The sequence below is a fragment of the Notolepis coatsorum genome (assembly GCF_963971535.1).
Source record: "Notolepis coatsorum genome assembly, chromosome: 10".
Classification (NCBI taxonomy): Eukaryota; Metazoa; Chordata; class Actinopteri; order Aulopiformes; family Paralepididae; genus Notolepis; species Notolepis coatsorum.
The window spans coordinates 98,512,308-98,532,928 of record NC_140174.1 but is presented as its reverse complement, the minus strand read 5'-3'; the positions used below and the strand labels follow the sequence as shown (position 1 = coordinate 98,532,928).

Below are 20,621 nucleotides of genomic sequence, written 5' to 3'. Positions count from 1 at the left end.
TGTTGTAAGTAATAAGTAATCAACAGTCATCTCCCGCCTCGACTACTACTGCTCGCTGGCCTCCCGGCCACTGCCACCAAGCCTCTTCAACTCATTCAGAACGCAGCGGCCCGCCTGATCTCAAACCTACCGAAGTCGGCCCATGTCACCCCACTTCTTAGGGACCTGCACTGGCTCCCCATTGCTGCACGAATCCGCTTCAAGGCCCTCGACCTGGCATACCGTGCGGCAAAGGGAACCGCTCCCGCCTACCTCCGGTCAATGGTCTCTAACTACACACCCTCAAGACCCCTACGCTCTGCATCTTCTGGCCGCCTCAGACCTACTCCTATCCGAGCTCCGGCAGGGTCATCAAAGAGGAGTCTCCTTTTCTCAGTCCTTGCCCCACAATGGTGGAATGAACTACCCACCCCAGTTAGGACAGCCGAAACCCGTCCAATCTTTTGCCGTCGACTAAAGACACACTTCTTCAACAATTATCTGATTTTTTTTTAGATTTTTTTTTTTTTAGATCTAAAGGCTATAACTAACCTTATTGTCATGCACTTGTCCTAATAAACTAACCTACACTGTAGCACTCAACACTTTGATGAACATTGCTACTCAGCTTGTAGAGTTGTACCCTTCCCGATGACTTGTCGTACAGAACTTGTAAGTCGCTTTGGATAAAAGCGTCAGCTAAATGACTAAATGTAAATGTAAGTATTAGCCAGCATGGCAGACGTGAGTCACCAGAGCTACCAGATGGGTTTTGATTGATTTATAGTCCTTTTACTGTTCTGATACAGAATGTCTTTGTCTCCAAAACCCTCTCACGACCAGGTGGAGAGAGGAAGTCCCAAGAGCTGCTTCCTGTTCCTGGGGGAGGTTCTATGCGAGGTCAACTGGGTCAGCATCCTGAGTGACAGCTTCCAGGCCCCGCCCGCCTCCACGGCGCAGGCCTATCCCGCTCTGCCCGGTGCGGGCGCTCGGGAGGAAACGCACACCATGTTGGTGTATCTCCTCTACATGCTGGTCTTTCTCACCAAGGAAGAGCAGCTCCTCAGTCAACCGGTAAGGCCGTGTTCACATCTGAAAGTCCACGGATAGTCCGGACTTTCTGTTGGACCAAATGTGAGAATGATACATTGTTTGATTTTGGTTTGCGTTCACACTGCCCTTTTTTGAGCTAACCTAATTTGTAAACAAAGGACATGCAGTCGCCAAGTCATTCATTCTATTGGACAGATCATTTTCGGGAAGATCCAGCCTGAACAGCACACGCTCGCTCGCACACACACACACTCTCTCTCATGCTCGCACGCACACACACGCGCTCTCTCTCACGCTTGCGCACTCACGCTCTCTCTCTCTCTCACACACTCGCTCTTTCATGCTCGCTCGCACACCCACACGCTCTCTCTCTCTCACACACTCGCTCTCTCATGCTCGCTCGCACACACACACGCTCTCTCTCTCACACACTCTCTCATGCTCGCTCGCACACACACACGCTCTCTCTCACGCTCGCGCACACACTCTATCTCTCTCTCTCACGCTCGCACACACACTCTATCTCTCTCTCTTTCACGCTTGCGCACACAGCTAGATTAGGTACTATATAAAGTTTGATGGACCATGGTTCGGTTGTTTGGTCCTCACAATAGTTTGGTTTGTGTTCACACCTCTCCAAACGAAACAGACTATTGATTTAAAGGGACCATGGTTCACTTAAAACGGACCAAACAGGGTAGGTGTGAACGCAACCTTAAAGTGAATTCTGTCTCCATCGAAAAAAGGAAGCCCATAGAGTTCTGTTCCTCCTCTCTTCTCTCATCCCCCTCTTTGTCCCCCAGGACTCTCCTCTGCTGAGTCTGTTGGTCCAGTCCTCCTCCCTGCCCTGGCACCAGCTGGACCTCCCCTCTTACCAGGGGATTCTGGGCTACGTCGGCACCCACTACCCTCCCTCCCTGCTGCTCAGCGCTGACCCCGCCCCCCAGCTGCTGCTCAAGTCGCTACGCAGCGCCGCCGGGCTCCAGCCACACCCCCACGGAGCTGCACACCGGGTGAGAGAGGGAGGGGGAGAGAGAGAGAGAGAGAGGGTGAGGATGAGGGTGAGGGTGAGAGAGAGGGTGAGAGAGTGAGAGAGTGAGAGAGAGTGAGAGAGAGAGTGAGTGAGAGACAAGCGTCTTTCAACCCTTCTATCCTCAGGCCATCAGAATGCTAAATGACAATAACAACCATCAAATGCACGCACAGCACCCACATCCACACGCACACACTCACTTTAAACAAACAACTCACTGCAGCACCCACTTTAACCACTTTAGAACACCTAAACACACTTTATATTTATTGGTAAAGAATTTGCACTACAACCCATACCTCATTACACCTTACTGTAAATTGTACCTAAATTGTACCTCATCCCATTTCTGCTTTGTACTGTATAGTATATTGTATTGTAACTCAGTTACTTCTACTCTGCATTGTATTTTGTCCACGTACTTGACTTCTATTTTATACTTGCTATACTTATTTTATACGTATCTATTTTTGTCTAGCACAGTCTCTGGAGTGTAACAGAAAGAAGCATTTTGTATAAAAGTATTCTGTACTTCTGTATGACAACTAATAAATAAACTTGAGACTCCCCCCCTGGTGGAGGAAGAGGATAACACGACAACGCGCCTGTCTCGTACCGTATTTACTCACTCTCTTCGTCTGTCCCGTCTCTCTCTCAGGAGGAGACGTCGAAGGCCAGAGTGTGCGTGCAGTGGTGCGTGCAGTCCCTGGTTGCCCTGGAGCAGGGAGGCAGTGTCGGCCTCAGCGCCCTGGAGAGCCAGACAGAGGCGTTACTGGAGAGCATCGTTACGTTCGACCCGTCGGGTAAGACGCCCTCATCCTCGCGTACATACTAGGAGTAGAGCGCAACGAGTGTGTCGGGCAGCGCCATGCCGGCGGAAGCTTTCTGATGTAAACAAATTCACGGGACCAGTGGGATGGTCAGTTAGGAGCGGTTATAACGTTGGTAGTTAATGCTAGCAGGTGATGTTTTTGAACTGCTGAAATTAACTTGAATAGTCAAGAACTACTCACTTGTTTCTTGTCAGTCAACGGGCAGCTGATATTCATTACAGGCTGAATTATTCTGGTCCCATGTAGAAGAATCCCTCTGTGGGATACAACAGTAACTATTAATACCTTCTTCCTCCAGCTACCTTGATCTAGCTCAATCATGATCCATCAGTCATTAATAGTTCTTCACTTGACTTACTCTTAATTCCCTTCTTCTCCTCCTCCTCCTCCTCTATCCTCCTCTTTCTCTCCCCGCAGAGACAGGTTTGGAGCAGAGACACATGGCGTTCTGCAGTCTGTTCAGTGACGCACTGGCTTTGCTGAACGGAGTGGGCGTGTCCACAGGGGAAGCCCTAGCGGCTCGGGTGATTGCTTGGCTGGACAGGAAGGGGAGGGGCTTTCCCATCCTGCCACTCCTCACGGCTTGCTCCCGCTGTCTCGCGTCGGTGCGTCACATGACGCGCATCATGGAGGCCTGCATCACTGCCTACTTTAACCACGGTAAGTCGGTAACCAAAGAATAATTTCGGTCACCTTGGTTTAGCCGATTAGATTAGATTACATTCAAATGTATTGTCATTATCATTATTCAGCACAAGTACAATACAACGAAAAGGAAGTTTGGCATCCAATCAGACAGATGTGGATAGATATTGTGGTCCAGCCAGTGAGCTTACAGAAATTGAGATTGAGTCAATGGATAGGAAAAGAAGATAGTTTATTCTGTGCAGAGAGTCTCGGTTCGATACAGAGAGCCGAAGACAATCTGCGACGTGAGCCCCGAGGCCAAGGATACTTTCAGCCTTATAGTAAAATAAATCAAGATTTTGCATACAGAACAAAAGTCAGGCAGTTCCTGTAACAGCGTGGGATGAACACTGATAAGCTGCATCTGGCCATAGAACAGATAACAGATATTTTGTTATGAGAGAATTGGTCATTAAAGTGGTTCCAGACAAAACATGCTGTCTGTACGCTAGAGCAGTGTTTCTCAACTGGTGGGTCGTGACCCAAAAGTGGGTTGCGGGGCCATTTTGAGTGGGTTGCGGATATTTGCACTACCTATCTTTGTGAAAGTTGCTTCTCAGCTCTGGTCCAGCTGAAGACAAAGCGGAGGAACAGATTGGACATTGAGCATGATCTCAGAGTTGCTTTGTCTGCCATCACCCCAGACTTTGAGACTCTTGTCAGGAGCAAACAACATCCCCAGTTATCCCATTAGTTCCCTGGGATGTTAAGCTAAGAAGTCTGCTAAGAAGGATATATTATTATTATTATTATTATTATTATTATTATTATTATTATTATTATTATTATTATTATTATTATTTTATTTCATTTTGGTTTTTAGCCCTAGTTGCACTTTTGTTGCAACCCCAGTTATCCCATTAGTTCCCCCAAACTTAGGTCTGTTATGTTAAGCTAAGAAATCTGCTAAGAAGCATATTATTTATTATTTTATTTCATTGGGTTTTTAGCCCTAGTTGCACGTTTGTTGCACTTTTTTGTGTTTATTTCATGTTTTTAACAGTGCATGAAAGATTGTGTATTACCGCGACTTAATGACTAAGGAAAATGTTGGGTCCCGAGGCTAGACCAGTTGAGAACCACTGCCCTACACCATGTAAGCACACTGAGAGATTAAAATCCACATTCTGTACCCTACACCAGGTAAACACAGAGATTAAAAACCACAATCTGTACCCAACACCAGGTAAACACACTGAGAGATTAAAAACCACATTCTGTACCCTACACCAGGTAAACACTGAGATTAAGAAACCACATTCTGTACCCTACACCAGGTAAACACACTGAGATTAAGAAACCACATTCTGTACCCTACACAAGGTAAACACACTGATAGCCCTTTTACACCGGCCAGGCTCCGTGCTGGAGCCGGTTCCCGAACGTAATCTCGCACCGGCCAGCACGTTCACACCGGGATTAATTGGTTCAGAACGTGACAAATCGGTGCTCAGCTGGCACCGGAAAATAGTTGGTTTTTCCTCGCAAACCGTGACATCATCAGTGGGCGTGTCATATTCTAGGCTGTGAAGACGAGTAAACGGGGGAAAGTAGCGAGTCAGCATTGCACTCAACCGATCCATTCAACAGGAAGCCATTCCTGCTCTCAACTAGATTCGATTTAAATGTATTTTTATGATACAGCACAAGTACAATACACCATCCAACCATAGTGGATAAAGAAATGCTCCAGAAATGCGTGGAGAAAGGCTTAGCAAGCCTCAACACGCGAGCGCACAGACGCACACACATGCACTGTTTGAAATGAATCATTCCAGCAAAGTAGGCTTCTATTATTCGAACTACTGTTTTAATGGGTATCATAGTAGTACGTCCTACTGTAGGAGCCATTCTTGAGTTATTTAATCTTTGAGTTTGTATCATGCAATTATTTGAATTATGAAAATGCTTTATGGATTACGAAATATGAAAACGAAAACTGATAATTTGATTGACAAGTCATGATATTATTTACACTGATTATCTTATTGTAACTATTCTTATGATTTGAAACTATGTGCACTTTCCCTTTTAAAGAGACCTACCTGAGCTATCCACCTGTGTAGTTTACCTTGATAAGGGGTGGTGGCTTGCGTGGGAGACGTGGACCGGGAAAGCAAACAGTTTTTGTACCGCACGCACAGACGCACTGCACGCAACGCACGCATGTATTAGATATACGAGTTTTGTTTGTTTTGCTTATTAGAAATAAATGATTCATTCATTGTGACAGCCAAACGGATGGATCAGAATCTTTATTATGTGCGTGTAGACTAAAGCTATCCCCGGAGTGGAAGTGGCAAATACGAAAGACAAAATTGTTTGTAAATAGCCACTATATTAAGTACAAAAACTCATGCGGATATTAAAGTCTTTCGCCTGAAAGAAGAGGACTTCAACAAGGACACGTTCGCTTCACCCAGGACCCAGGGAGAAAGAGGATCCCCGACAACAAACATTCTACAAGATACTGCGCGGTCGTGAGTAACGTTGCATTGCGCAACACATGGGAATCCCGCGGGGATATTATGAACTTGAATGAATTAATCTTGGATCCGACGTCATTGTGGAAGGGCTACCAGATTGGCTCTGATTCAGTTATTCTCCGCTGTGGAATTTTTTTTTTTTTTTTTTTTTTTTTATCTTTCTTCCCCTCCTTTTTCCCGATTTTTCTCCCATCCCACCCTTCCTGGTTGTTGCGTACTTTCCCCTACTGTTGGTCCGGGAGACCGGAGACTGTCACATGCTTTCCTCCGACGCATGTGCAGCCTGGGGCAGGCCAACCTGGCCGCGCAGGTTCTCACCGGGGAGAGTGTAGCGTGTGGGAGGCCACACTATCTCTCCTCAGATCCAACCCTCGCTGAGCAGACGCCCCGACCGAACTGTAGGGGTCGCTGTCCACAACACCCAGGACCCACCCTTCAGCTTCCCACCCCCTGATACAGCCAATTGTATCAGCGTGAGAGGACAGCCAAGCTGATAGCAACGCCGGGAGCTGGATTCGAACAGGCGAATCCTAGTGTCTCCCGGTGTTGGTGACGAACGTAATCTCCATGCGCCACCTGCCCCCCCCCGGAAACATTTGTTTGACCATAGCGCACAGACTGTGTTTCATTGTGTTTCACAAGCATAATAATAAACACCGAAGCGTCTTTACGCATGGACTGTGAATGACATTTGCGGGAATTCTGAACTGTTAGACTGTTGACATTGCATCGCTGACGCTGTCACACATTATTGTGATATTTCAACTATAATTAAAATAATGTCTGAAACGGAAATGGCCCAAGAGGCTGAGAGAGAGCTGGTGAAATTGATTGGCTCTCGCAGGGCGAAGCTGGGTGTATTGACAAGGCGCAAGAATGAGTTGGATGCGCTGTTCGACGGACTTGATGACGTAGACGTGGAAAAGGTGAATGAACATTTGCAAGCCTTTGATGTTTTATTTAATGAATGAATTTGAGAAGATGCACCAATCTGTCCAAGCACTGTTGTATGAAGATGAGAAAGAGGGTGATGAATACGACTGGTATAAACCAAAGGTTCAACAATTCAATTCATTTATGAATGATGTTCGAAACAGAATAAAACCTGGTTATAAAGAACAGGATCAAGTTCGACCTGAGGACAGCATCAGCAGCACATCTAAAAAGACCACTAAATCAACAACCTCAACTCTGCGTATAACACTAGAAACTAGGGATGTCCCGATCCGATCACGTGATCGGGATCGGCGTCGATCACGTGCTTTTCAGAGGATCGGGGATCGGGAAAAAATAATAATAAAAATCGGCAGTCAAAAAAAAAAGATTTATTCAACAAACATGACCATGTCCACGTCTTAAACTCATACGGAGGCCTTAGTTTTGGTTTTAAATTACATATAATATATCATCATTAATGTATTTATTGTCACACAGAGCAGAATAATTGTCCACAACAAACACTTTCCCTTTAATTTACACCGTTGCAACAAACACATTCCCTTTCATTTAGACCGGTGTTCTGCCACAACAACAGCACGTCTCTCCCGAAACACGGTTAATATCCACTGACTTGAGCAGCTAGACTTAATGTCAGAGGTTTGGAACTAAGCATTTTAAAATAGAAAGTCAAGCCAGTTGCAATGTTTGCAAGGAGGACAGGCTGGAGGCGAAGTTTTCAGACTAACTTTTCACCTGGAGGATAACGTCAATTATTTGCCGTGACTGAGGATTATTGTCGGCGTTTCAGACCAGAATGGACCATTACGTAAGTCGAACACTGAATGTATACTAATGTGCAAACATATATTGAAACTTTTAATATTTCTCATAATGAAGCAGAAGCACATTTCTCAGGCTGAATGTAATAACAAAAGCCTCCGCGCTGGCGCGCTCGCGCCCCGGACTATAGGCAACAGAGGGGCGCGTGCGGAGGCTTTTGTTATTACATTCAGCTTGACAAAAATGTGTCAAAATTGATTACTAATGTGAAAGATCGGATCGGAAACGATCGGATCGATAGATATTTAAAATCACATGATCGGGATCGGATCGGCAGCAAAAAAAGGCGATCGGGACATCCCTACTAGAAACGGAGAGAGCTGCTCTCATTGCAAAATCAGCAGTCATGGAGGAAAAGTGGAAATTAGAGGAGGAAGAGGATAAACTGAAAAAAAGGAAGGAACAACTTGAAATGCAAATGGCATTTGCTGAATCTGATGCTAAACTAAAAAGTCCTCGATAAATACGACAAAATAAAGGAATCCCAGGCTGAGGTCAAATCATGTGAATCCCAGGCAAGGACTCCTACAGATGGCATGAATGAGTATCTTGACCAAATGCAAGCCAGGCAAGATCAACCCCCAATGACAATGGACATTATTGATCCGGGAAGCTCACCCCCCCCCGGCCTGACGATGACAGACAACAGTCCCCCCAGCTAGGAGCTAGGTCAAGGATGCCACCTGACCACTCCATGGAAACGGAATACAGTCAACCCCAGTCACAGGCAGGTCCATATCTGTCGAGGCCATCACATGTTGACCATTTCCCAGTTGGTCCACTAGGGGGAGGCATTCAGCCAGGTGCAGCAACTTACCTGTCCAGGCCATCACACATTACCAATGTCCCAGTTGGTCCACTAGGGGGAGGCATTCAGCCAGGAGCAGCAACTTACCTGTCCAGGCCATCACACATTACCAATATCCCAGTTGGTCCACTAGGGGGAGGTATTCAACCAGGTGCACCATCAGGGCATGGCCACCAAAGTCACCAGAACACATTAGCTACTGTCATGCACAGGCAGAGTCAAATGACAGAACTTCTTGTGCACCAACAAAGGCTGTCATTGCTACCCGCCAGGGAAATCACAACATTTGGAGGAGACCCAATGGAATATCAGTTGTTCATAAGTGCTTTTGAACATGGTATCGAGTCCAACACGGACATCAGTAAGGACAGATTATATTATCTGGAGCAATATACCACTGGCCAACCAAGAGAGCTGGTACGCAGCTGCCAGCACATGGATCCTGCAAGAGGATATGCTGAAGCAAGGCGACTGCTGGAACTGCACTTCGGTGATAAGATAAAAATCACAAGTGCCTATATACAGAAGGCACTGGATTGGGCTGCTATCAAACCTGAGGACGGGGCAGCACTACAGGCCTATTCACTATTTCTCTGTGTGTGCTGCAATGCTATGCAGGCCCTAGAGTACATGCATGAACTGGACAATCCATCCAACATGAGAACGGTAATTTCTAAGTTACCCTACAGGCTCAGAGATTCATGGAGATCTGTAGCATGCAGCTATTATGAACGAACCCTGCAAAGAGCAAGATTCACAAACCTGGTTGACTTTGTGGAACGGCAAGTGAGAGTTATTCTAGACCCAGTATTTGGGAATATTCAAGAGTCTACTCCAAAGGTACAAGGTCTTAAAACAAGGCTGGGTAACCCCCAGCATCAATCCAAGTCATCAGGAAGCAAAGGCAGGAGCAGTTTCTCCTGCACATAAATAGAACAGACAACCCCAGGAAGGAAGAGAGCACCACCACAGCTACAGCTAAAGGTGAGGAAGTTTCCAGCGCCCTGGTCTCACTGCAGGCTTGCGGGCTTACTGGGGCCGGAGGAAAGGAATGTGCTCTAGCTATTCTGCCTATCCAGGTTAAGATGGCTAAAGGAAGCAAAGTTATCAGAACATATGCGTTCCTGGATCATGGAAGCTCTGCTACCTTCTGTACCGAGAGCCTGATGAAGAAGCTAGACGCCAGAGGCCAGAAAACCGAGATACTGCTCAGGACAATGGGCCAGGAACGGCCTGTGAGCAGTTACAGATTGGATGGGCTGGAAGTGAGTGATTTGGAAAGCAATAACTTCTTTGCTCTCCCTGAAGTTTACACACAGCTCGCTATACCAGTCTCACAAGAAAACATACCAACACAAGAGGGTCTAAAAGAATGGCCTTATCTGAAAGACGTACCTCTGACTACTATTGAGGAGGAAGTTGGACTGTTGATTGGGATTAATGCTGTCAAAGCCATGGAGCCATGGGAAATAATTAACAGCAAAGGAAACGGGCCCTATGCAGTGAGAACCTGTCTCGGATGGGTGGTTAATGGTCCCCTGAGCGGCAGCCTGCCCATTGACAAGCAGGGTCGACCATGTACAACATCAAACCGAGTCACCATAGCAAACCTGGAAGAACTTCTCATCAAACGGTACAATCAAGACTTCCCAGAGCGAGGCTACGATGAGAAGGCCGAGCCGTCTGTAGAGGACAAGCAAGTCCATCACATTGAAGGATGGTCACTACCAACTACGATTGCCATTTCGCAAAGAGGACGTGAATCTGCCAAATAATAGAAGGATGGCAGAGCAGCGAGCCACGAACCTCATTAAGAGATTCAGGAGGGACGAGGCATACTTTGCTGATTACAAAGGGTTCACGAGTGACATCTTGGATAAGGGGCACGCCGAGCGGGTGCCAGAAGGACAGCTGCACAGAGAACTTGGAAAGGTGTGGTACATACCTCACCACGGTGTGTACCACAAGAAGAACGTGAAAATGCAAAAAAGACTTACGAAGTGGATCAGTAACAGCCGTGCTGTTCTGTCTGCCATTCCAGAAGAAGATAAAGCCAAGGAAGTGAAGGAGCTCAATCTCGACAGAGAAGAACTACCGGTGGAACGAGCTCTCGGAATCCAGTGGCATGTGGAAACCGACACCTTCTCCTTCAAGACTGCTACAAAGCAACAACCCTTAACCAGGAGGGGTATTCTGTCGGTGACAAATTCTGTTTACGACCCCATGGGATTCCTCGCCCCACTGGTTCTCCCAGCAAAGAGGATCATGCAAGATCTTTGCAAAATTAATTGTGGATGGGATGACAAGATCCCAGAGGCCCACGCTCGGTCATGGCAGAGATGATTGGAGGATCTAGGCAAGCTGTCAAACCTCCACATCAGCCGTTGCCTTAAACCCAGTAATTTTGGAAAACCACACACTGCACAACTACATCACTACAGTGATGCCAGCGAACACGGGTATGGTACAGCTAGCTACCTGCGACTGACCAACCTCAAAGGTGACGTCCATATTGTCTTTGTCATGGGCAAAGCACGGGTAGCCCCACTGAAGCAGATGACAATACCCAGAATGGAACTGGCGGCAGCAGTGGTCGCAGCCCGCATTGATAAAATGCTGAAAGAGGAACTGGAAGTGGAACTTCTGGAATCGGTCTTTTGGACAGATAGCACGTCTGTCCTCAAGTACCTCAACAACACAACCAGTCGATTCCAGTCATACGTTGCAAACCGGATTTCAACCATCCGAGAACTGTCTGACCGATCACAGTGGCGCTATGTAAATACAGCAGTCAACCCTGCAGACGACACGTCACAAGGCCTGACCATGGATTCTTTTCTCAAATCCAGTCGATGGTTGAACGGCCCAGACTTCTTACAGAGGCCTGAGAAAGACTGGCCAAAGTCCCCAGAGGAGCTGCCTGCCCTCTGTGAGGACGATCCAGAAGTTAAGAAGAGCACTATCACGTTCAGTACAGCCGTGATGGATCATGACAGTGATCCCATTGCCAAGCTTATCAAGCACTTCTCAGCATGGGATAAGTTAAAGAAGGCTACAGCATGGATCTTGAAGTTCAAAGAAACACTTCAGAATCTAAGCCTCAAAAGAAAGGAGCTGCAGGCTGCAACCTGCACAAAGAATCCAGACCAGAAACGACGAGACCATCTGGATGACCAGATGAACAAAACAAGAGCTCAGCTAGGAGCTCAGAGTCTCTCAATTGAAGATCTTGCGCATGCTGAGGAGACACTTGTATGCTATGTACAGCAGCAGCATTTCCAGGATGAAATATCTGCGCTGAAGAAAGAGAATACTGTAAATAAAAGGAGCACCATTTACAGACTGGACCCAATGCTACTGAACGGCGTGCTGAGAGTTGGAGGAAGAGTCAGTAGAATGGCGATGCCAGAGGAATCCAAGCATCCGGCTATCCTTCCTAAAACCAGCCATTTGTCTCATCTTCTACTGAGCCATATACACATGGTTGTAGGCCATTCTGGAAGAAACCACATGCTCTCAAGGCTTCGCCAGAAGTACTGGATAATGCGAGCCAACTCTGCTGCCAGGAAGATCGTCAATGACTGCGTTCTGTGTCGACGATTTAATTCCACAGTGAAAGAGCAGAAGATGGCCGACCTACCAAGGAATCGCATTTCTCCAGACTTGCCAGCATTCACGCATGTGGGAACAGATTATTTCGGGCCTATAGAGGTGAAGAGAGGGAGGTGCCTGTTCAAAAGGTACGGCGTACTCTTTACATGCCTGGTGAGCCGTGCCGTTCATCTCGAAATGGCATACTCCTTGGATACTGACTCCTGCATATCAGCACTGCGGCGGTTCATCTGCAGAAGAGGTCAAGTTAAAGAGATGGTATCAGACAACGGAACCAATTTTGTCGGAGCTGAGTGGGAGTTGCGGGAGTCACTTTCCAACCTGGACCACAGCAAGATCCAACATGCACTGCTCGACGAGGGAATCCAGTGGACATTCAATCCACCCACTGGCTCCCACCACGGAGGCGTTTGGGAGCGACTAATACGATAAAGAAAGTGCTGTACTCAGTACTCCGCCAGCAGACCCTGGATGACGAGAGTCTCCAAACCGCCCTATGTGAAACTGAGGCCATTCTCAACAACCGTTTTATTACCACAGTCTCAGATGACTAACAATCTTGAGGCTCTGACCCCGAACCATCTACTGCAGTTGAAAGGAAAACCCATTCTACCACCTGGTTTGTTTACAAAGGAGGATTCGTACTGCAGAAGGAGATGGCGGCAGGTCCAGTACATGGCCGACCTCTTCTGGAGGCGATGGAAAAAGGAGTACATCCCTCTGCTTCAAGAACGTCAGAAATGGAACCAAGTAAGGAAGAACTTAGCCCCAGGGGACGTGGTCCTCATTGTGGATGAGTCATCACCAAGAAATTCCTGGCTCATGGGCAAGGTGGAAGAGACAATGCCTGACAGCAGAGGGCATGTACGCAAGGTAAAGGTCAAGACCAAGTACAATATCCTAGAAAGGCCCATCAGCAAACTATGCTTGCTGAAAGAAGCAGATTGACTGACATTGACTAGCCCCTACTGACTTCTTCACGCGCTTGTTTGTTTTTTCCTTTTCGAGGGCAATGCCCGAACCTTTGTTACACTGATGGATTATACCTTTTTTATGGATTATACCTTTTTTGTGGATTATACCTTTTTTGTGGATTATACGCTTTTTCGTGGAACATACCCCCTTTTTGGAATATTTCTATTCCTACATGAACTATATAAAGACATGTTCAGGCTCCTGTTAACATGTTTGCATAGAATAATTGTCCCTTTTTAGGATAATGGACAATTAGAGGCCGGGATGTAGGAGCCATTCTTGAGTTATTTAATCTTTGAGTTTGTATCATGCAATTATTTGAATTATGAAAATGCTTTATGGATTACGAAATATGAAAACGAAAACTGATAATTTGATTGACAAGTCATGATATTATTTACACTGATTATCTTATTGTAACTATTCTTATGATTTGAAACTATGTGCACTTTCCCTTTTAAAGAGACCTACCTGAGCTATCCACCTGTGTAGTTTACCTTGATAAGGGGTGGTGGCTTGCGTGGGAGATGTGGACCGGGAAAGCAAACAGTTTTTGTACCGCACGCACAGACGCACTGCACGCAACGCACGCATGTATTAGATATACGAGTTTTGTTTGTTTTGCTTATTAGAAATAAATGATTGATTCATTGTGACAGCCAAATGGATGGATCAGAATCTTTATTATGTGCGCGTAGACTAAAGCTATCCCCGGAGTGGAAGTGGCAAATACGAAAGACAAAATTGTTTGTAAATAGCCACTATACCTACTGTAGAACATGACATATTAGCATGACATCTGATTTATTAATGTCAATGCTAGAAATTAGTGACAAGCGCAATTGGCACAAGTGTAAATGATGGATTGGTCACTCACAGTTAATATCTGACTGATTAGCTCAACTGGTAAGTCTGCTGGCTGTCGATCCTATGGTCACAGGTTCAAATCTCTTGGTTCCAAAATTATTATTTTTTACATTAATTCATTTATCCACTCTGGTTGGATGGTGTATTGTACTTGTGCTGTATAATGACAATACATTTGAATCTAATCTCATTTTGAAATCGCTACCTGTTGAGTGGATCAGCGTGGTGCAATGCCACACCTCCATCACCCCAGACTTTGAGATATATTATTATTATTATTATTATTATTATTATTATTATTATTATAATTATAATAATTATTATTATTATTATTATTATTATTATTATTATTATTATTATTATTATTATTTTATTTCATTGTGTTTTTAGCCCATTAGTCCCCCCAAACTTACTGTATGTCTGTTATGTTAAGCTAAGAAGTCTGCTAAGAAGCATTATTATTATTATTATTATTATTATTATTATTATTATTATTATTATTATTATTATTATTATTATTATTATTCTTTTATTTCATTGGGTTTTTAGCCGTAGTTCCACTTTTGTTGCAACCCCAGTTATCCCATTAGTTCCCCCAAACGTAGGTCTGTTATGTTAAGTTAAGAAATCTGCTAAGAAGCATATATTATTTATTATTATTTTATATCATTGGGTTTTTAGCAATAGTTGCACTTTTGTTGCACTTTTTTGTGTTTATTTCATGTTTTGAAAGATTGCGTATTACTGCAATATTTTTTTTTACATAAATCATAGTGGTTAAAAATTTTGGGTCGCGACTTAATGACTAAGGAAAATGTTGGGTCCCGAGGCTAGACCAGTTGAGAACCACTACGCTAGAGAATCTATGCCCAGTAAACTGGTTTATCGTACAAGCAGTAAAGGGATAGTACATGAAATATTGTACAAAGAATGTAAGAGGGTGAACATGTGATTGGCTTGGACCATAAGAGATGACCACAGGATCAGGAGGAATTATTCTTTTTCTTCGTCTGTCCTTCACACTCTTGTTTGCTCTCGTTCTCTCCGCTCAGCCGAGGAGGAGTCTGTGGGCTGGGGTCCCGTGCTGGCCTCCCTGCAGGTGCCCGAGCTGACGGCAGATGACTTCCTGTCCGAGAGCCAATCGGGAGGCAGCTTCCTGACGCTCTACGCCTACGTCCTGCAGCGTCTCAACGCGGAACACACGGCAGCCAACGACAGGAGGACACTGGCTCTGCTCAACACGTGGACCTCTCAGGTGTTCCCCAGGTGTGTTCTCCAGGTCTGTCCCACCCCGGTCTGTCCCGCCCCGGTCTGTCCCGCCCCGGTCTGTCCCGCCCCGGTCTGTCCCGCCCCGGTCTGTCCCACCCCGGTCTGTCCCGCCCCCGTCTCCAAGCTGTTCTGTCACCGGCCAGGTTGTCTCCAGACTCCAGAGAGATTTATCGAGATGACTCAGATCTCTGGCTTTAAATAGCGCCATGATTTTTATTTTTACATGTCAGATTTTGCACATTGATATTAATTAGTTGCCCCTAGTGGGGAGGTGTGTGTTTTATGTGTTGTAGGCAGAGTTAATGACAAAAGTGTGTGTGTGTGTGTGTGTGTGTGTGTGCGCATGCGTGTGTGCCTGTGTGTGTGTGTGTGTGTGTGTGTGTGTGTGCGCATGCGTGCGTGCCTGTCTGTGTGTGCGTGCCTGTCTGTGTGTGAGTGGAACTTGAACTTGAAACTTGAAAACTGTCTGTGTGTGCGTGCCTGTCTGTGTGTGCGTGCCTGTCTGTGTGTGCGTGGATGTATGTGTGTGCGTGGATGTATGTGTGTGCGTGCCTGTCTGTGTGTGCGTGCCTGTCTGTGTGTGCGTGCCTGTCTGTGTGTGAGTGGAACTTGAACTTGAAACTTGAAAACTGTCTGTGTGTGCGTGCCTGTCTGTGTGTGCGTGGATGTATGTGTGTGCGTGGATGTATGTGTGTGCGTGCCTGTCTGTGTGTGTGTGTGTATGTATGTGTGCCCACCCAGTGGTCCAGAGGATGAGGCCAAGCTGTTCTTATGGTGGCACAAGGCCCTGTCCTTGTCCGCGGAGCAGCTGCTGCCTCAGGCAGGCCAGGGGGAGGTGCCCGGCGTGGTCCTGGGACTGCAGCGACTCCAGAGCAGACTCACGCAGCTGGGGGAAGAGAGGCTCCACTCTGGCCTGCTAGGAGCCATAGGACTGGGGAAGAGGTCCCCTGTTTCCAATAGGTAGAGTAACACACACACACACATTTTATATACTTTATCGAATCTGCAGATCAAATCACGTTGCACATTGGATTCAAATAACAGAGGTTCAACATGGACACAACACACACACTCACTCACATAGTGAATCACTATAGGCCCATATATCAAATATATATAAGTATGTTATAATACTGCAAAAATAAAAGCTCATGCTTTTATTTGCTTCAATCATTGGATAAAACCGCCTACACCGGCCTTTAATTCCTTTTGTACAAAACCCTTGCTCAGCAAAGATGGGAAATACTATCAGGTTGTTTATTTAAACCAGTAAGTAATAATAATAATAATATAATTATTAATAATTATAAACCAGTAAGTACTGTATGATTATTACCTGTATGAAAACGAGGCTATCAAATAACATTAATTACGAATAATTTGATCTGCGCATTCTCACTCTAGCGCCAACTTCACACACTGAGAGAAAGAGAGCAGTTGGGAAGAATATAGCTGAGTTGTTCTCAGAAAGTTTCACTTTCTGTTATGCAGGCGTGCTGTATTTGTGTAGTCGGCTAACATTATGTACTAGCCAGCATTGTTGAGACTACTAAGTTGTGCATCAAGCTAAATCAGCTGGAGAGCGATGGAGAGAGAGATAACTGAGAGATGTGTTGTCGCTGCGTTTCCAGGGATTTGATCAGCACTGACTTATGATTGAAAATTATGATTAAAAAGAAAAACAAAACTCCACCTGTCTTAACCACAAAAACTATTTAGACCCGGCTTCTAATAGAGACCGGCCTTTATTTGTCAAAACGTGTAGCCACACCCGGCCAGTAAAAGGGATGCAGCATTTAATTGGGACTCTGCTTTTAAATGAAGTTTTACGGTATGTATACACATACTATATATCAAAATGTAATATTATTATTGCTATTCTACCATGTGTAAATGTATTGTATGTATGTCTATGTGTAGGTTCAGGGTGGTGGTACGTAGTCTGGCAACGTTTCTCTCAGTCCAGATGCCATCAGAGACCCAGCTTCATCTCAGTCCCACCACTGACCTGCAACTCTCGGCTAAAGCACAACAGGTCCTTTACACACACACTCACTCACTCACTCACTCACTCACTCACTCACTCACTCACTCACTCACTCACTCACTCACTCACTCACTCACTCACTCACACTCTCTCTCTCGCTCTCTCTCTCTCTCTGAGAATCTTATCCTTTCTTGTGTGTGTAGGCGCTGGGCATATTGGAAGCCATGCCTAGCAGTAAACAGTACTCTGAACAGGAGGAGTCTCTGAGGAAGGCCGTCCAGTTCATCCGCTACCCGGGCCACAGTCTGAAAGATGGACCCCGGCTCCTGTCCCTGCTGGCCAACCTCCTCTACCCGGACCATCTGTACCTCCACATCATCCGCTGACCCCTGCCTAACAGTCTGCTAGCACCGCTGCTGCTAGCCAGCGATACCCTGACAACCAACGCCGGGGCCCGGAGAATAATATCCCCCCCTTCATGGCAAACTAAATGTCAGTGAACTTGTGCCCCCTGCCCTGTGAAATTACAGCATATTATGTAGCGGCACTGGGACTGGAAATGTGGTGAAATGACTGTGAACCGACGCATACTATGAAAGCGTAGGAGGGTTGGTCTGGTCTGATCCGCTGGCTCCTTGTTGCTAATAGTAACTGCCAGTTCATCTAAATCGTGAATGAAGCTTGACTGAATTTTACAGAGTACAGAGCGGTACTAACCGTGTCACTAGGACTTCCTCTCCCTGCACTACTATCAGTTCTTACATAATTATGTTTTATGCCTTGTTTTATATATATATATATATGATTGTTGCCTGTTGATTTTTAATGCCATCTGTCTTTTATCCTTGATCTGAGCTGATGTTGCACATATTTATTACCGACGAGAACGAATCAGAACTCGTGTCACAAGAATCTGTGCCATACACCGTGTTCAGTGGTTTCACGTCAGTATTTTAGAAGCTAGAAGGCGTCTACAGACAGACCGGAGGAAACATTACATAGAAGAAGGGCTGTCCCAAATGCCGTTTACTTTAGCTTCGAAGCTTCAGTACGAATTATCGGCGTATAATCAAAGCTTCATTCTTCCGGCGTGTAAAAGTTGCAATGTGGTGGGTGAATGAGAGCTGTGGGTTTTCATGACTAAATGTCTGAGAAGAACCGTCTTTCGAAAAATGAACACCGAAAGATCATTTCTATCAGCTGTTTCATATGCTGATGTCGACACATTTTTGTGGTTAAAATATATATATATATTTTTTTCTGGCATCGAATACCGACGGCAGCGATTGAAGCTTCGACATTTTTTGTTTTGAGGCATTTGGGTCAGCACTACATAGAGGACCGACCCAACAGGTCTACCAATGCAGTTCTACCAACCTTACCATGTGACCATAGCAGGAAAGGTCCCAGGCAGATAGAGCTCCTGTTGGAGCTAGATTCTACATTAGCGTCTGGTCTTAACGTGCTAGTATTAAATGTCCATGATTGGTTGTAAAATGGCAGTTTTACATGTACAGCCAAAAGTGCTTTTGTTCCTTTCTGCCAAAGCGGTCTTATTCATGTCTGCTCAGCAACATAAATCTGCTGAAAAAACACTTTCAGTCGTCAATTGGTTGGAACTAGTGTCGGGTGCAAATGCAATAGCTCTTTGTCTGCTGTAAAAGCACACACATTGGTCCATTTCATAAGCATTACTTAGGAGAAGAAGAAAAAAACACACCACTCTGCTCCTCCATAACCTACTGTGCAGGATAATGTGTCTACTAGTTTCTGTGGTATGGTTGAAGCACGTTGTAGCTACTGTATGTAACTGGACTTGTCCACGGACCAGCACATTTGTTCTACACGTGTTGTCCGCTTAATCATTTGAGTGACGCATATCTCAATCTCCCCCTGTTGTTTCACCGCTTCTGTCAATCTGCCATTTTGTTAATAAAGAATGATACGGTGTGGTCTGTAGGCTGACGTCTGCCTCGCTTTGTGGTGGCTGTGTTGTTAATGCCATAAGCATTTCTCCCTGTGTGTCAGCGATGAGGAATGGGTCTCTAGGGGCTTCAGGAGGGAGAAACAATGCTGGTCTACACAGCCAGGCTACATGGAAGAGACGACATTCCCTTAGCGGTACATGGAAGTGCTGCGATTCCTGACCATTGCTCATCCAGCATCTCCGATATCTGGGTCCGTGTGGATCAGAATCTGACAGAACCTCAGATACTCATTGACCTACATGCCCTGGGTAGGTCACCTGACCATATTAGTGAGGCAAACTGGGATCTTAAAAGTATGAGTGCCGTCTCGAGACCGGATTGGCTCGTAAGTCATAGTGAGGTGTATATGGTTGTGACCTGAGCCGCTGAGAGCAGATCCTAGATCAGTACACATACTCTTAGAAGTGTCATACATACATAATTATATGAATAAAAGTAAAACCCATTATTCTGTGATAATGTATAGAACCAGTTTAGTCTCAAGGGTGTTTTCACACCTAGCTCGTTTGGAGCTGTTGTTCCGGAACCTGGAGCGTTTACCCCCTATTTCGGTTCATTTGGGCATATGTGAACACAGCAATCACATTATGTTGCGGAACAAGTGGGCCGAGACCGCCTAGAGAGGGTGGTCTCGGCGCACTTCCAACCGAACCCGAAGCCACTCGTACGCTGTGAGAATGCAATCGACTTAACAAACCGACACAACTCACTTGCCGTACTGTATATGCGTAGAGCCATATGAAATCCGCGATCACGGAATCGCGGACGGAATTGCGGAATTGAGCAATAAAAATGGAATCAACTGTAAATTAAAAAAATATATATATATATTTTTTTTTTTTTTTTTTTTTTATAATGTTGTGGGACTTGTACAGCACTTTGTTCAACTTTGTCAGTGCTGTAAAGTTTAAACCTTTTTAAATCTTAGACAAACAAAACACTTTGCTTTCATGAAATATTGTAAGCCATCATTTGAGGCTTTATAAAAGCAGCACAATGAACACAAATCTGTCAGTGTTGAGTCCGACCTCATCTTAAATAACAAACAGCATTGCTTGTTGTAGTTAACAAAGAGGCAGAGTTGATTTTGCAAAAAAATATATATAGATCATTTATATTTTTATATTTTTTAATAATCAAATTTTATTTTCATATTCGAATCCCATGCCCATCGAACGAAGCTTCGAAGTATTTAAGACAGCCCTATTAAATGGACTGTTATATCTTATTAAATTGTGGACATTTATTCATTCCCACTTATTAGA

The 20,621-nt window shown here is 45.3% G+C and overlaps 1 protein-coding gene across 1 annotated transcript in view; it reads left to right on the top strand.

Moving 5' to 3' along the window:
- The window catches only part of epg5 (ectopic P-granules autophagy protein 5 homolog (C. elegans)), a gene marked incomplete at its 5' end in the record, with an annotated part of 131,151 nt that extends 111,101 nt beyond the window's left edge, over positions 1-20,050 (top strand). Inside the window, 8 exons of the mRNA XM_084323116.1 lie at positions 823-1,053; positions 1,836-2,045; positions 2,724-2,868; positions 3,316-3,558; positions 15,165-15,378; positions 16,123-16,341; positions 17,302-17,416; positions 17,572-20,050. Coding sequence (XP_084179242.1) covers positions 823-1,053; positions 1,836-2,045; positions 2,724-2,868; positions 3,316-3,558; positions 15,165-15,378; positions 16,123-16,341; positions 17,302-17,416; positions 17,572-17,754 — 1,560 coding nt within the window. The 3' untranslated portion in view covers positions 17,755-20,050. The remainder of the gene's footprint in view (positions 1-822; positions 1,054-1,835; positions 2,046-2,723; positions 2,869-3,315; positions 3,559-15,164; positions 15,379-16,122; positions 16,342-17,301; positions 17,417-17,571) is intronic.
- Between the last annotated feature and the right edge of the window lie 571 nt (positions 20,051-20,621).